Genomic DNA, 17529 nt, shown 5'->3' on the forward strand with positions numbered 1-17529 from the left:
CGCCACCTATGAAAGTTTTCCTACCTTGGCGGATTTTGGTTTGTATTGGAAATATTCGGTAATACTTTTTCTAACCAAGGGTGGATAGCAAACACGAGGGGCACATTGAGAGGTTATAATCGTACCACGAATAAGCTTATCACATGTGGGTATGGGAACTGCAAATATAGCAACTTGTAATGTACCAGCAGCCATGTTCCCATGTGGTAGAATCTTGTAGCTGCTGAAAGAGGTAACTAGATGTGAAAAAGGACAAATTGCAATACATGTTGTGTAGAAAATGGGCGGTCAGTCAACCTGCAGCGATCTCTGGAAATGGCTGGTTCTACTCTGTGCAGGTGACAGGTGCGCTTTAAATCTTAACAATTGGAAAATCTCTGGCATTGCAGTCACAATCACTTTTCCCTACAGCAATGACTAAGGGCCTTATTCAGCAAGGATTGCAAGGCAATTGCGATCCTTGCAATAATGCAAATGCAGCAGGTGGTGTATGACACCCCCTGCTACATTTGCGATCCCAGCACTGCGACGGAGGTCCTGGGCACGCACAGATTTGATCAGCAGTGAACTTGCATTCACTGCTGAATCAGTCCAGTAACCTGCTACAAAGCCATAACTGCTGATTTCAGGATTTCCTACCTGCACATTCTGGCAGGCTTGTCCTGTGGCTATTGCAAGTTATTTTTAAATTTTCTTAGCATTTTCTTTTTTAGAATATTTACACGCAGCAGAACAAGGTACAAACACACATTTGTATATGTGGAGAATGGGGGATGCCTGGGCTATACCCAACAGGATACCCTTAAGCTTGCTACACACCTGTACAAATCCAATCACCTGATACTGAGCTGACGATTGGATAGGTGTGTACGCAGGAGCATTAGCCGATCATTGGCTTAACACTACTGCAATGGTTGGGATCGGGGTGTCACATATTATGTCCAGTTTAATATTGGTCGGCCCAACCTCCCAATCCCATAGAAGCCCATACACACTGAGCTATTCCTAGCACAGTGTGTACGGGGCTCACAGGCTCATGCTGGGTGCACACTTCTCAGCTGACTGGGAGCGTTTAAACTGATCAGCTGGGGATTGCAAAGGTGTGTACCCAGCATTGCTCCTGCAGTCTAAGGAGAGAAAAGGGATTCCCAACCAACCCTATAGAATAGCAGGAAAAAAAGAGAAATCTCTCCGGCGCTGGCAGAGGGTATAGCAATACTCCTGGTTATAACCTGACAACATGTGTCTCTATACAGTGTTCTGGGACTGTCCTGATAATTGTCTCAGCTTCACCCAATATAATGATCAACCTTTTACTCACACCGGAACGGACCATATGTAAAACACATTGATGTCTAATTAAATTACACGCTGTTTATTCTATATCTAAATTTAATGTGTATATTTACATCACTTAGTAGACCTTTGGATTGGCTTGTGATGATAGTAAACTATATATATATATATATATATATATATATATATTTATTTTTGTGTTTACATGTTCTGGTTGGTTATAATATATTAAGTATTATCTAAATATATAATTAAAATAATTTGCTATGTGGTACGATCATCTCAAGCCAATCCCGAGGTCTAAGCGCATTACATTTTAGTTTTTGGTTGTTTTGTTATGGAGCACATCTAGTGTATGCTGCATTGACCCCAGTACTTCAAACTGAAATTGGTGCCTGATTTTTTTTTTTTGTTACTATTTGATTGTTGTTAAGGGGTGTAAATATCAAACAGGAAAACAATCTGGTTAGATATTGAAATAGAAAGCTATTTTCAAGTGAGATATCACTCTATCAACGTGTTTTATCCTAAGCAATGAGTTTTTAAACTTGTTGCATATGATAAATGTTGCTCCAGCCAATCAGTTCCCAACTGTCATTTTTCAAATAGATGACAGTTAGGAGCTGATTGGCTGGAGCACTATTATCATACACAAGTAGTTTTAAAGATTGTTGCGTATGATAAAACTCATTCATAAATGAGGCCCTTAGTCTTGTGCAGGAGGTTATCTATGACATTTATTACTTTACTGAATAATAGTGATTTGTATCACAAGCAATAAATTGAACATAAGCCCCCTCACAGAAATAGTTCTACAGTATGTGGTTATATGTCTGTATCTGTACAGAGGGCAACCGGGGGGGGAAGGGCTTTATTAACGGTAAGTGCCAGCATTTATATTTATATATATAAACGATGATAAGTAGCACTCACTTAAAACAGCAAGCAACAGCTGGGGTGTCAGTCACTGCAAGCTTAGTCCAACAGGACCCAGTCCATAATATCCAAATGAAAGAAGTGCACTCACCAGACTTGATCCAAAGAAGTGAAAAAAATACTTTATACTTTAATAAAATAACGGCAAGTTGTCTATGGTTGACGTTTCGGTCCAAGCAAGGACCTTTTTCAAGACCAGCAATCTGCCACAGGGTCTACATTATGGCTGAGCCTGTGGCAGATTGCTGGTCTTGAAAAAGGTCCTTGCTTGGACCGAAACGTCAACCATAGACAACTTGCCGTTATTTTATTAAAGTATAAAGTATTTTTTTTTCACTTCTTCAGATCAAGTCCAGTGAGTGCACTTCTTTCATTCGGATATATATAATAATGTGTGTTTCAAGACCAGATCTCTCAAATTCGCCATCAGCTGTATATAGAAGGTGGTTATACATGATGCTCTGAAACCTTTGTTTACAACTGCTTTATTATGTGGACTTCAGAACATATTGCTGATCATCTGTATTTCAGTTTGTGACTGCCCAAGGTTGTTCTGCAATCCGTGCTGTACAGTACATAGCTGAATCCCAACATTCCATAAAGCTTGAAATGAACATTGCTTCACTTATGTGGAGGTCATTCATGCTACTTGTATTACAATGTTGTCACTATGTGACATTAGGTTGAAAATGTATTGTTGCTTACACTTCACCCTGTCTGCAGTTATGACACTTGGAATATGTTAAATGCAGCCACTGCTTGCTATTACTAATAAATCTGTTAATGTAATTATAGTCTGTTATTAAAGCAGGTACTTCTAGAAGTCTGTTTAACCAAAATGTGTCCCATTGTTTCAATTAACTGTTTTTGTTTGTCAAAATTGCTATTGTTATGTGTATAATGTTCATTGTAAAGCATTGAATAAATTGTCTTCAAAAAAAGAAATGCCATTTTTATTTAATCAGTGTAATTTAATAGTTTAAACCACTAGGCAACACACACAAAACAAGAGCTCTCTGGATGAACTGATGTTATGAATTAAGTTGACATAACAGTGCAACACCTCGCCCGATCCAGTGCTCCTGGGGGGTATCGGAAGGAAGGGTCATTGCAATAACAAAATTAGTTGAGTGTCCTGTAGTTGATAATGTTCCTCTTCTTTCACTGGTCTTGTAAACAGGCACAAGGTAACTTGACCGCTCTGGGATTTCTGTCCTTTTGCAAGGTTTTAGCCACATCTGCAACATAACAAATATTTTTGTATGTATGTGTATTGTTCAGGCAGACTATTAAAATATGAAGCTACCCCTGTATCGCAGCAATATTTCTGCATGTATGCAGCAACTGGTCAGAGTTATCGTGTGTGTGTGGTGCTTTGACTCACTTAAATTACATTTTAACAAGGGCACATAAATTGTAACCTGACAAATATTTGTACCATACATCTAGTATAGTCACAGAAAAGGTAATACAATGATCAATATCACATGTAATAAGTGCAGAAATATTCGATAATTCATGGTAATAGATTTAGGGGGATGTAGTCGGTATCAGGGTGGTTTACTTTTGTAAACCAGCAATTTTATATGGGGTGGAGAACCGAGGATAGCCATGGCTAAATTGGCTGAGCTGTCCTGATGGTGGTCTGGGAGTAACAAATGTAACAGCTTTTTCACAGGCAATCTTATTCAGATTTATCTCAGACTGGCTCTTGGACAGAGAGATGTAAACCTGCCATTTGCTGTATACAGCCTTACCGACTACTTACTCTAATAGCACACACCGCATTCTTCTATACCCTCCATATTCTAATCAACCCCCTGTTCAGGGATGTGTACTTTGCCTGGGTAGCAATTAATCGTAAACTGGGCAGAAACTTTGAGCTCTTTTTATACTATCCTTTGAGGAATCCTTTTCTCCCGGCCTGGATATGTCTAGTTACTTTAAATCTCACAATCATGAGATTTAAAGATGTGTTTGGCCCAATAGGCCATCTGAGATCTTTCCTAGATCTTCGTGATGCCTACAGTCTATCTAATAAACATTTATATATGTATTTATAAGCCAGTCGCTGCTTTGCCTCCACCTCTGCTGGAATCCCAATCCACTACTATCCCTTCTAACTTTTATTAAACAAAATACCTATCGTACAAAATATTTAATCCATACAGACCAGTCAAAACTCTAGGCCTCAACTGTACATAGCTGCTCTAAAGACCTCTTGTTCATCCCCATCTGATATTTTGGGTAATTTTGATTCAACCATTACCTATTCACAATCTATGTTACAGGAGGTCCATCTCAAAACTATAATTTATCCCAACTACAGCGTAAACATATGGTATCACTGCCTCCTTTTCCATAGTGTTTATCAATTCATTATACTCTAACTATCCAGCCAGATCCTTTAAGCTCTCCTATGTGCTAATTTTACCAACTGGGACTTAGGGCCTAATTGGAAGAGAATAATCCCTCTTTGTTGACTGTCACGGTGACTAAAATAGTTATAATTGTATTGTACAAGTAAATTATTTCTTGGCTGTGTGAAGACATAGCTGTTACAGTTACTATATTTTGATCTCTTTACGCTGCCAGATGTTCCATGACAAATGGGACCTAGACCATGACCATTTAGAACCTCAGCTTCAGACACACATCTATAAACTATTTGAAAATACTGAATGGTATTTGATGCTACAACTGCTTGCTTCTATTTGATATGTGTTCAAATGTAGTGACCTTCCTGTAACTCTGATTTCTCATCTGCTTTGATTATATTAAGTGTAGTTCTATTATACTTCCCCTTTTCTTTTGCTTTAGCTTTCCATATTTAATTCCCTTCCCCTCCCTTTTCCTCTCCTTCCCCTTTTTATCATTCCCTTTCCTTATCATAATTGTCAATAATTGTTTATTTTTATTATCGTTACAATATTTCTCACTGCAGACATATAAATATGTTATCACATATCTCTCGATAACTCGTACAGGTGAGGAACTGCCAGAGACAATAGTCGCCTCTGGGCACCAGCCCTGAAGGGGGCACCTCTTCTCCATTGTCCCAGCCAGCTTCCTCTGTCCCCTAGCAGTAAGTGCCCGCAGTGCAGCTATCCCTTCAGCCAGGGTCAGACTGGCCCGCCGGCAGGGCCGGCTCCAGGTCTACTAGCACCCTGTGCGAGAAATGTTCGAGCGCGCCCCCCAGTACTTCTGATAACTGAACAAAATTAATATATTTCCTATATTTTAATATTGATGCAGGAAAAGAAAACTAACACATTGTCCTCTAAATTCAATTGTATGTATTCTTTACTGACCATGGAGCATATTTTAATCTGAAATATAGATGTGTCCTGGTAGGTTGGGTCACATCTATATTTCACCTTACAATCACACACAATCCACCTGCTCACTGTGGTCACACACAGCGCTCCTCAGCCCATACTTGCCAACTCTCCCTCATTGTCAGGGAGACTCCCTGAAATAGCAGCAATCTCCCTGTCTCCCTGAAGAGTCCAGCAAACTTCCTGATTGCACCATTAAGTAGCTGTTATTTAAAAAAATATATATATACATTTAAATGTGTTCATTAGTATCATGTCCCTGCATGGGTTATAAGGCACAAAGACTCCTATGGCTACATGCATATTCTGAAAAGTATCAGTGCGTTTTCATCAACAAATAAAACTTACTAACTGCTTTGGGGCTCATTTACATTTGTATGTAAGTAAATTTATGACACGCCTCTCAGATGTAGCAGTACTTTACTGACGCGCTCATAGGTGCTGCTTTCACATTCTCCCTAAAATGTTTTATCAAAAGTAGGCAAGTATGGCTCAGCCACCCCCATCCAGACTCAGTTCAGCAAATGACCACTGAAGTGTGAAGTCACTTATACACAGTGCTCCTCAGCCTGGCCACAGTGGCCAGCCCCCCCTCCTTAGCCACTGTTCAGTTCCCACCCACAGTTCAGCAAATGCCCACTGAAGGCAATATCACAGACACAGACACGACTCCTTAGCTAGCCCCCCTCCTCACCTCACACTCAGCACCTGCAACTCATACTACTCCCCTCCTTGCTTACCGCCTCTGCTCTGGCTCTGCTACTGTTCATCCCCCCACCCCAATCGCTCAGTACCTGCTGTCTGCAATGCTGAGTAACTAGCTCAGCTGAGCTCACCACATCTACCATCACAAGTCACTACTGTTGGTGGTGCTGTTCAGTCTCTGTACCCCCTTCCCCCAGGCTCACTCTGCCCTGCAGTCACCTCCCTCACCACCAGTCCACTCCAGACAGACTGTCACTGTCAGTCTTCTAACAGACTCCTCTGGACTTGGCTGGTGCCTCCAGCAGCTTATTTAGTTAGTTAGCTGACAGTCTGTCACTCACTGTCAGTCAGGAGTCTCTGTAGTGTGTGTAGTAGCAGTGGTCAGGTGGCCCTGCCCAGGGCGCTAGTATCAATGATAGGCTGTGATGCAGTCACTGTATACGCACTCACCGAGTCCCTGAACCACCGGCAGTCTGTCTCTTTCCACAACTCGTCTCCTCCGTCCTGGGGTTACTGACCACCCACCTCAATGCAGTGCTCCGCTGGACTGGTCCCGTGGTCGTGGACGACTGCCACCCGCTTGCAATTACCGTCTCTGCGATAGCTAGCCCAGCCAGTTTCATCCACTGCCGCCGCCCACCGGAGTCAGAGACTGCACCACGCCCGGCCCGCCCAGCCCAGCGCTGCCCAATCCTGGCTGGCTGGGACTGGTGTCTTAGTATAGGGCGGCCGCAGGTGGGTGCGTCCTCAAGGATGCGGGGTGGGCAGCCGGGATTTTTCTTACAGAGAGACAGCCAAAGTGACAGTTAAGGGTCATTCAGACAGGGAAAATGCAGGCACAAAATTGGCGCAGTGGCGCCCTCGTGCGGCCGCTCAGGTGCAACATGCCTAGAGCCGGCAGCTTAAAGCATGCCGGTGGGCCTTCATCTGTTTGTGTGGCTGTCTGCATCAGCAGCATATACCAGTGATTCACTGGGAGGAGACAAGCTGCTGCAGGCGCTCAGGGTTCCCTGCAGCCATAGGGACAGATGAACAGCTCTCTGACAAACATCCCCCTTCCCTATGCTGTCTACATGCAAGAGACCGAGCCAATATGGCTAGCTCTGCTCCCTTTCTAGTTTCCCTGCAAGTCAATCTGCAGCAGCTAGCATCTCGACGGCAAGTAGCGGGGTTGGGGAGAGGGTTAGTGTTAGGCACTAGGGGGATGTTAGATTTAGGCTGCGGGAAGGGGGAGGGTAAGAATACTGACCAACAAGTCTTGGTATTCTAAGCCTTCAGGATTTTGACTGCCAGGATCCCTAAATTAAGTAGCGGGGTTAGGGTTAGGCACTAGGGAGAATGGTTAGGTTTATATTCAGGCACTGGGGTGGGAGGGCTAGGATACCTACTGACAGGTGTCTGTATCCTAACCCTGTTGGGATTTTGACTGCCTGGGATCCCGAGTGCCGGCATCCCGTATCCATCCCGTGATGGAGGGGTGGCGTAGTAATGGTGTGCGGGGGGGAGGTGTATTAATATTTTGTGTGTGTGTGTGTCTGGTGTATTCATATTATCTGTTAAATGTGAGTCACTGCTGATGGTCTCTGCATTGTATGACAGACACTGCAAAATTCTGCATTATACAGTATGGGGGTCACTGCAACACTCTTTGCATTACATGGCAGGCACAATGGCACTCATTACATGGCCAGCATTGCGACATTCTGTATTATATGGTGGGCACTGCGTCACCGGCAGGCACTGCAACGCTCTCTACATTATATGTGGGCACTGCAATGCTCTGTGCATATGGTTGCACTGATGGTCTCTGTATTATATGGAGGTCACTGCAACATACTCTGCACTACATGTTTGTCTCTGTCATGTTCTCTGCATTATATGGTAGTCAATAAAATGTTCTTCGCATTGTCTGGTGGTCACAAAAATGCTATCAGTATTGTATGGTACTCATTAAAAATGCGCTGAATATCGTCACAAAAATGTTCTCTATATTGTCTGGCGGTCACAAAGAATGCAATGGAATTAGTAATTTTTACACTACTGTACATGCGTAATTTTCTGAGATATCACTGTGCACAAGTCAAGTTAGCAGTCCAAAGTCGCATGGATCTGCATAAATGGGTGAATGCGAGCGGTATCAGGTTAGTGAAACTAGATGGGGAGTACATATAATACAACTCATTTTCATAGAGATGTCAAGGGCGTGTCGTTCATTTTACAAAGTTGAAGAGTCAGCATGGGGGGGGGGGGCACCAACATTTATCTTGCCTCTGGGCAACTGGGATGAAGTTATACCACTGCTCATGTACTTATCTGTATTTTGATTTGATATATTTGTATTCTTATTAGTAATCCATCTTATCTTTTTTATATACACATCTCAGTATGTTTCAGTGAATACCCTCCCCCCATTATTTGTAAATTGTTAAATCGTCAATAAACAGATATTTAAAAAGAAGAAAAAAATGTCATCAGCTGCCAGAAGCAGACAGACCGAGCTCCAGACAGAGGACACAGCTACTGCGGGATCATGCCATGGGATAGCAGCCATGTTTCTATTATGCTCAATGCTTTATCACTATATGCTGGGATAGATGCTACCATGTGGGTGGATTTCATTCCTGTTTAGCTCAGTTGGTTTATCCTGTACTTCCTCCAATATTGACTGTGTGTGTGACAGAACCCAGGGAGGACAACTGGCATAAGAGCAATCCATGGCATTTTTGGAAGATCTATAACTCACTATGTTAGTATGTATATGATTTACCTATATACTTCTATGTATGCATACATTTTGGTATTGGAGAAAACTATAGAAACACTATGGTGCGAGTGAATCCACATATTTAAATATATCATATGAGATATTCAATTGTAGTTGTGCTTTCCCAGTGTTACTCGGCTAGCATTCTTGTGGTGTTCTGTAAAGACCTCAAAACTGAATGGATTATGTGCCAATTGTGTTATTAGTATAGATGTGCACAGAAACCGACACAGGTGGTGCCGCTTCAGCAATTCCCTCTCCGCAGGGTCACCCTCCCCCCGAGTCTTACACTACTCACCTGGCAGCCTAGGTGACTAATCCATGTTCCAGGATGGAACAGGGTAGTCCATGACCCGGCAGAGGGGAAAGTGGAAAGTGCCGAGGTGGCACCCCCTGTGCCGGCTTCTGCACAAGCCTAGGTATATTTGAGTGCAGAAGATAAAAGTGTAGCGGTGTTTAGCCACTCACAAAATTGCAATTATGGCTAAATAAAAATCTACACTTTCAGATAGAAATCCTACTTTCCACTTTTAGAGAATAACAGATCTGCTAGATGAAAGAGAATACTGACCACAGGAACTGTATCATACAAGATCTTTGGGTAAGATTCTCCTAGTTTCTTTGTCTTTCTGTCCCAGCGTGCTCCATCAAGGTATAATCCATAAATATATACACCTATGGATAAAGAAGCATTAAAATAAATGTACAGTATTATATTTATAATCTAAACTAGGAAGCCTACACTTTATCAGTTATGTTTTTAATAGGATAGTGAAAGTACTTTGTTCCCTGTATGGATGCGGCCGGCGGTTCGATTCCCGTCAGCGGCAGCCCGACAGGAGCAGAGTTTGAAGCAATGGAAGCCTAACAGCGCTGGAAATCCCAATCGTGGATAGGTAAGTATAGACTAACCTAACCCCCCTAACCCTAACCCTCCTTAGGGGTGCCTAACCCTAACTTCCCCCCCAAGTGCCTAACCCTAATCCCTCCTCTAAGTGCCTAACCCTAACCACCCCCTTCCCCGCTGCCTAAACCTAAGTCCCTCGGAGGGGTGCCTAACCCTAAGTCCCCCCTCGGGGGTGCCTAACCCTCCCTCCCCCTAGCCTAACCCTAACCCTCCCGGGGGGGTGCCTAACCCTAAGTCCCCCCCGGGAGACCTAAACCTAACCCTCCCCCCCCGCAGCTGTCCGCTCGCAGCGCCCGGCATCACTACTATCGTGATGCCGGGCGCCGGTCTCCCGGCGTCGGGGAAATGCGGGTGTCCACATCTATCCCTTGCCGGGATAAGACAGTCGGGAAGCCGGCTGCCGGTATTTAGGCAGTCGGCTTCCCGATTGCTTCCCCCCTGTATACACAGTTTTATTCTTGAAAATATACAGTAATCATTTTGAATTGCAGTACCATATTAATGCTAAAAACATGAAACATCTCCATTGATCTCTCAAGACTAAGGGTAGATGTAATAATCTTCGAGTTGCAGAACGCAACGAGATTTCTGCATTTTCGTCTCTAGATTTATAGCGGCAAGAATTTAAAAGATAGAACTTGGTTGGTTGTGCCTTTTAAATTGTATCCACTTTAAATCTAGAGGCAAAATGTTGCGGCTGCCAGTAACTCGCAGGTTATTACATGTATCCCTAAGAGACCTGTCTCCTAGTCTAAGCTGCAGTGTTCTCTCACTAACTTTAAACTTTCTAGAGACCCATTAAGATCAAGTTTAACCTATCCCAATCTCATTTTTAGGATCCCTGCTCATCTTTCAACCTCTATCCAATGCTTAACACTATGCACTGTTCCTAAATTCTGGTTATAAGCTGAAGCTGACACATGTAGGGAATGCAAATGCAATAAGGGCCTGTGGGTTCTGCAACACAATCGAGATTGTTTCTGGGAGAAACAGAAGAAGACAATGTAAAATGACAATGTGAGCTGCCCATAATGCTATAAAGACTTATTCATACTTTGTGCGTTATGCTCTTTCTATTATTCATAAGCTCTCGTCTTTTTAATATCAGATTCTATACAAAATTACATGGTAAATTTGCCTATTGCTTTATAATATGCATATTATTTAAGAATAATACAGAAATTATATACCCTGTACTGTATAAGATCAGTTATATAACCATGTAAATGCAAAAGTCACAAGTGTTTATACAAGAAAGGGAACACTAAAGGAACCATCTTTATAATTAGTAGAGGGTGCACTATTTCTTAAAATATAAAGAATTTGTTTTTGTTTATAGGGGATTTAAATTAACCCATATATGGCAATAAAGAGCCCCAACACAATAGTTAGAAACCCCTGCTTCCCCCAAAGACTGACATACAAATGTGTCCACATGCATCTATCCTCCATGCGCTACAAGTCGTGCCACACATAAAGTGCGAGCTCTGTGCGACTTTTAATCTTCAAATGTGCCTTATTTATACAGAGATGCGAATAGCTAGCACAAGCATGTTCTCTGTGGGTACAGTGTCAGTGGCTACAACAGTGTCAGTGGCTGTAACGATTCACCCTGCTGGGACAGGCATGAGGCACCGGATGGCGTTGATTACACAGTGCCTGCCCAATAAAGTGCTGCTATCACTATACAGCTCTAGTCCTTTGCTCTCCCAGCTGTCAATCACAGTGCTCACTCAATTCAGTCCAGTTAACAGCAGGAGCACAGATGGAAACCCCCTCCACTCCTCCCCACTGAACTGCTACATGTCCTGATTAAAAGTGACAACAGCTTGATTTTGTTCCCTACTTGTTTTTAGTATTTAAAATACTGGTTCATTTATTTACAAAAAATAACTATTTTTTTATTTTTTTTATATATATATATATATATATATATATATATATATAAAGTACTTTGAGTGTTTGTAATAAAGTCATGTTATGTCAGTTAGGTAGTGATTACACTCTGATAAAAAGGTAAATGGCTATATTGGACTACAGCATGTATGACCACATTGGCTATATTGTACTACATGTACAGCATGTATAACCACATTGGCTATATTGTACTACAGCATGTATAACCACATTGGCTATATTGTACTACATGTACAGCATGTATAACCACATTGGCTATATTGTACTACAAGCATGTATAACCACATTGGCTATATTGTACTGCAAGCATGTATAACCACATTGACTATATTGTACTACATGTACAGCATGTATAACCACATTGGCTATATTGTACTACAAGCATGTATAACCACATTGGCTATATTGTACTACAAGCATGTATAACCACATTGACTATATTGTACTACATGTACAGCATGTATAACAACATTGGCTATATTGTACTACATGTACAGCATGTATAACCACATTGGCTATATTGTACTACAAGCATGTATAACCACATTGGCTATATTGTACTACAAGCATGTATAACCACATTGACTATATTGTACTACATGTACAGCATGTATAACCACATTGGCTATATTGTACTACAAGCATGTATAACCACATTGGCTATATTGTACTACAAGCATGTATAACCACATTGACTATATTGTACTACATGTACAGCATGTATAACAACATTGGCTATATTGTACTACATGTACAGCATGTATAACCACATTGGCTATATTGTACTACAAGCATGTATAACCACATTGGCTATATTGTACTACATGTACAGCATGTATAACCACATTGGCTATATTGTACTACATGTACAGCATGTATAACCACATTGGCTATATTGTACTGCGGAATGTATAACCACATTGGCTATATTGTACTACAGCAAGTATAACCACATTGGCTATATTGTACTGTGGAATGTATAATCACTTTGGCTATATTGTACTGCGGATTGTATAACCACATTGGCTATATTGTACTACAGCATGTATAACCACATTGGCTATATTGTACTGTGGAATGTATAACCACTTTGGCTATATTGTACTGCGGAATGTATAACCACATTGGCTAAATTGTACTGCGGAATGTATAACCACATTGGCTATATTGTACTGCGGAATGTATAATCACTTTGGCTATATTGTACTGCGGAATGTATAACCACATTGGCTATATTGTACTACAGCATGTATAACCACATTGGCTAAATTGTACTGCGGAATGTATAACCACATTGGCTAAATTGTACTACAGCATGTATAACCACATTGGCTATATTGTACTGCGGAATGTATAATCACTTTGGCTATATTGTACTGCGGAATGTATAACCACATTGGCTATATTGTACTACAGCATGTATAACCACATTGGCTATATTGTACTGTGGAATGTATAATCACTTTGGCTATATTGTACTGTGGAATGTATAACCACATTGGCTATATTGTACTGTGGAATGTATAACCACATTGGCTATATTGTACTACAGCATGTATAATCACTTTGGCTATATTGTACTGCGGAATGTATAACCACATTGGCTATATTGTACTGCGGAATGTATAACCACATTGGCTATATTGTACTGTGGAATGTATAACCACATTGGCTATATTGTACTGTGGAATGTATAACCACATTGGCTATATTGTACTACAGCATGTATAATCACTTTGGCTATATTGTACTGCGGAATGTATAACCACATTGGCTATATTGTACTGTGGAATGTATAACCACATTGGCTATATTGTACTGTGGAATGTATAACCACATTGGCTATATTGTACTACAGCATGTATAATCACTTTGGCTATATTGTACTGCGGAATGTATAACCACATTGGCTATATTGTACTGTGGAATGTATAACCACATTGGCTATATTGTACTGTGGAATGTATAACCACATTGGCTATATTGTACTACAGCATGTATAATCACTTTGGCTATATTGTACTGCGGAATGTATAACCACATTGGCTATATTGTACTGTGGAATGTATAATCACTTTGGCTATATTGTACTACAGCATGTATAATCACTTTGGCTATATTGTACTGCGGAATGTATAACCACATTGGCTATATTGTACTGTGGAATGTATAACCACATTGGCTATATTGTACTGCGGAATGTATAACCACATTGGCTATATTGTACTGTGGAATGTATAATCACTTTGGCTATATTGTACTGTGGAATGTATAACCACATTGGCTATATTGTACTGTGGAATGTATAATCACTTTGGCTATATTGTACTACGGAATGTATAATCACATTGGCTATATTGTACTACAGCATGTATAATCACTTTGGCTATATTGTACTGCGGAATGTATAACCACATTGGCTATATTGTACTGCGGAATGTATAACCACATTGGCTATATTGTACTGTGGAATGTATAACCACATTGGCTATATTGTACTGTGGAATGTATAACCACATTGGCTATATTGTACTACAGCATGTATAATCACTTTGGCTATATTGTACTGCGGAATGTATAACCACATTGGCTATATTGTACTGTGGAATGTATAACCACATTGGCTATATTGTACTGTGGAATGTATAACCACATTGGCTATATTGTACTACAGCATGTATAATCACTTTGGCTATATTGTACTGCGGAATGTATAACCACTTTGGCTATATTGTACTGTGGAATGTATAACCACATTGGCTATATTGTACTGTGGAATGTATAACCACATTGGCTATATTGTACTGTGGAATGTATAATCACTTTGGCTATATTGTACTGCGGAATGTATAACCACATTGGCTATATTGTACTGTGGAATGTATAATCACTTTGGCTATATTGTACTACAGCATGTATAATCACTTTGGCTATATTGTACTGCGGAATGTATAACCACATTGGCTATATTGTACTGTGGAATGTATAACCACATTGGCTATATTGTACTGCGGAATGTATAATCACTTTGGCTATATTGTACTGCGGAATGTATAACCACATTGGCTATATTGTACTACAGCATGTATAACCACATTGGCTATATTGTACTACAGCATGTATAACCACATTGGCTATATTGTACTACATGTACAGCATGTATAACCACATTGGCTATATTGTACTACATGTACAGCATGTATAACCACATTGGCTATATTGTACTACAGCATGTATAATCACTTTGGCTATATTGTACTGCGGAATGTATAACCACATTGGCTATATTGTACTACAGCATGTATAATCACTTTGGCTATATTGTACTGCGGAATGTATAACCACATTGGCTATATTGTACTACGGAATGTATAACCACATTGGCTATATTGTACTGTGGAATGTATAATCACTTTGGCTATATTGTACTGCGGAATGTATAACCACATTGGCTATATTGTACAGCGGAATGTATAACCACATTGGCTATATTGTACTACAGCATGTATAACCACATTGGCTATATTGTACTACAGCATGTATAACCACATTGGCTATATTGTACTACATGTACAGCATGTATAACCACATTGGCTATATTGTACTACATGTACAGCATGTATAACCACATTGGCTATATTGTAAACCTTTCACATGATGCTTATGATGACTATGAAGCAGCAATGACTGCTTATTACCATCCTCAGGTGCATGTTTGTATTCCTTATCTTCTAGAACCTCAAAGTCGAAGCCCAGCAGGTCAATGGGAATTGTGTACTTGCGGGCATAATTCTGCTGCGCGCCTGTTAGAAATGCTTGTGTGAAGAAAAAGCCTGAGAGCCAAAAGGTTGGAGGGTTTCCATTTTCATACCAGTCCTGTGTTAAATCAAAAAAATTAAAATATAAATGACTGCAGAGAAAAGTAAATTAATTGTATTCTGTTTCAATGTGTGATTGTTCATAAACCGTATAAAATCCAGAAATAGCAAATCCTAGATAAAGCTGATAATGTTATCTACACATTCATTCTGTACAAGCTGTGTGCTGGTTAATAACAGTATCCCAAGAAAAACAAGTTCTTCCTTTTAATACTCACCACAACTCACTTCAATTGAGTATTTTTATTGAAGTTTTTTTTTAGAAAGAAATAAAGAACAGAACAAAAAGGCAAAGAAATATGTGCAACAGCAAAACAGAAAAATGAGCATAATAAAAACAACCAGGCATTGAGATGCTGCCATAGTATGACATGCTAATCCACAGAGGAACAGAATAATACACTTAATTAGAGACAATACAGGATTACAATATAAATAACAGTGGAGGGAGGTGGTGGGGACACCCAAAGAGTATTACACAGAAGTAGTCACCAGGGCAAGTCGGGGAGACTGCCAAAGAATAAGAATAATACATTTATTTATATAGCGCTTTTCTCCTAAAGGACTCAAAGTGCTTTACATTTACAGTACAAAATACAAAATAAGCTTAAACAAGGGACATTAGTGAAATGCTTGGGTGAATAGGTGAGTCTTGAGTCTATTTTTGAAGCATTCTAGAGTGGAGGCGTCTTGAACTGTGCGGGGAAGTGAGTTCCAAAAGGTTAGAGCCACAAAACTGAAAGCTCGACCCCCAGACGAATTCCGTGAGATTCTAGGTACTGTTAATAGTCCTTAGTCAACAGATCGCAGTATCGAGAGGGACTGTAAGGAATCAGAAGCTGCTTCAGGTACCCTGGGCCATGGTCATGTAGGGCTTTGTAAGTTAGTAAGCCAATCTTGAAAACAATTTGACATCTGACAGGCAGCCAGTGAAGGGAATAGAGAATGGGTGTTATGTGGCTGGAACGGGGCTGGTTGGTTAATAGCCTGGCAGCTGTGTTTTGTACCATCTGCAAGCGGTGCAATTCTTTTGCTGGGAGACCGAGGTAGAGGGCGTAGCAGTAGTTTAGGCGTGATGATATAAATGCATGTATGACTATAGGCAGATCTGAGGGAATTAAGTGCTTGATTCTCGCTATGTTCCTCAGATAAAAGAATGAGGATTTGATTGTGGCTGATAACTGATGTTTAAGTGTCAGGCCACTATCCAGGACAACACCAAGATTCTGCACATGTTCAGTGTTTTGTAATTCTGAACCCCCAAGCGTAACGCCTGTTGGTTGGCTATGCTGTAGCCCTGTCCTGTGACCTATCATAAGGATATCTGTTTTATCAGGGTTCAGTCGCAGCCAACTGGCACTCATCCACTCCTGAAGCTCAGCTAGGCAGCAATTTAGGGTTGTTATTGGGTCCTTTGTACAGTGAGCAAAGGACAGGTACAGTTGTGTTTCATCTGCATAGCAGTGGTAGACAAGGCCATGATGTCTGATTATTTCACCCAATGGTAGCATGTATACTGCAAAAAGCATGGGAGATAGTATAGAACCCTGTGGGACACCGCATGGAAGTGACACTGGTGATGAAGAGTTTACTCCAGAAGAAACTCTTTGTGACCTGCCAGTGAGAAATGATTTGAACCAGCTAAGGACTGTGCCATCCAGTCCACAGAAATTTTTCAGGCGCTCAATTAGAATCCCATGGTCCACAGTATCAAATGCTGCTGAGAGATCCAGAAGGTTTAAAATTGAACAATCACCTCTGTCTCTTGCCATCAGAAGATCATTAAGC

The 17529-nt window shown here is 40.8% G+C and overlaps 1 protein-coding gene across 1 annotated transcript in view; it reads right to left on the reverse strand.

The window, feature by feature from the left end:
- Positions 1-3022: 3022 nt before the first annotated feature.
- DNAH7 (dynein axonemal heavy chain 7) overlaps positions 3023-17529 on the reverse strand; it is a 482851-nt gene continuing 468344 nt past the window's right edge. Inside the window, exons 60-62 of the mRNA XM_088451023.1 lie at positions 15562-15739; positions 9611-9714; positions 3023-3470 (exon numbers count right to left, since the gene is read on the reverse strand). Of these exons, the coding sequence (XP_088307149.1) occupies positions 3264-3470; positions 9611-9714; positions 15562-15739 (489 nt within the window). The 3' untranslated portion in view covers positions 3023-3263. The remainder of the gene's footprint in view (positions 3471-9610; positions 9715-15561; positions 15740-17529) is intronic.

Source organism: Taudactylus pleione, unplaced genomic scaffold (genome assembly GCF_031769625.1).
Source record: "Taudactylus pleione unplaced genomic scaffold, aTauple2 ptg000536l, whole genome shotgun sequence".
Classification (NCBI taxonomy): domain Eukaryota; kingdom Metazoa; phylum Chordata; class Amphibia; order Anura; family Myobatrachidae; genus Taudactylus; species Taudactylus pleione.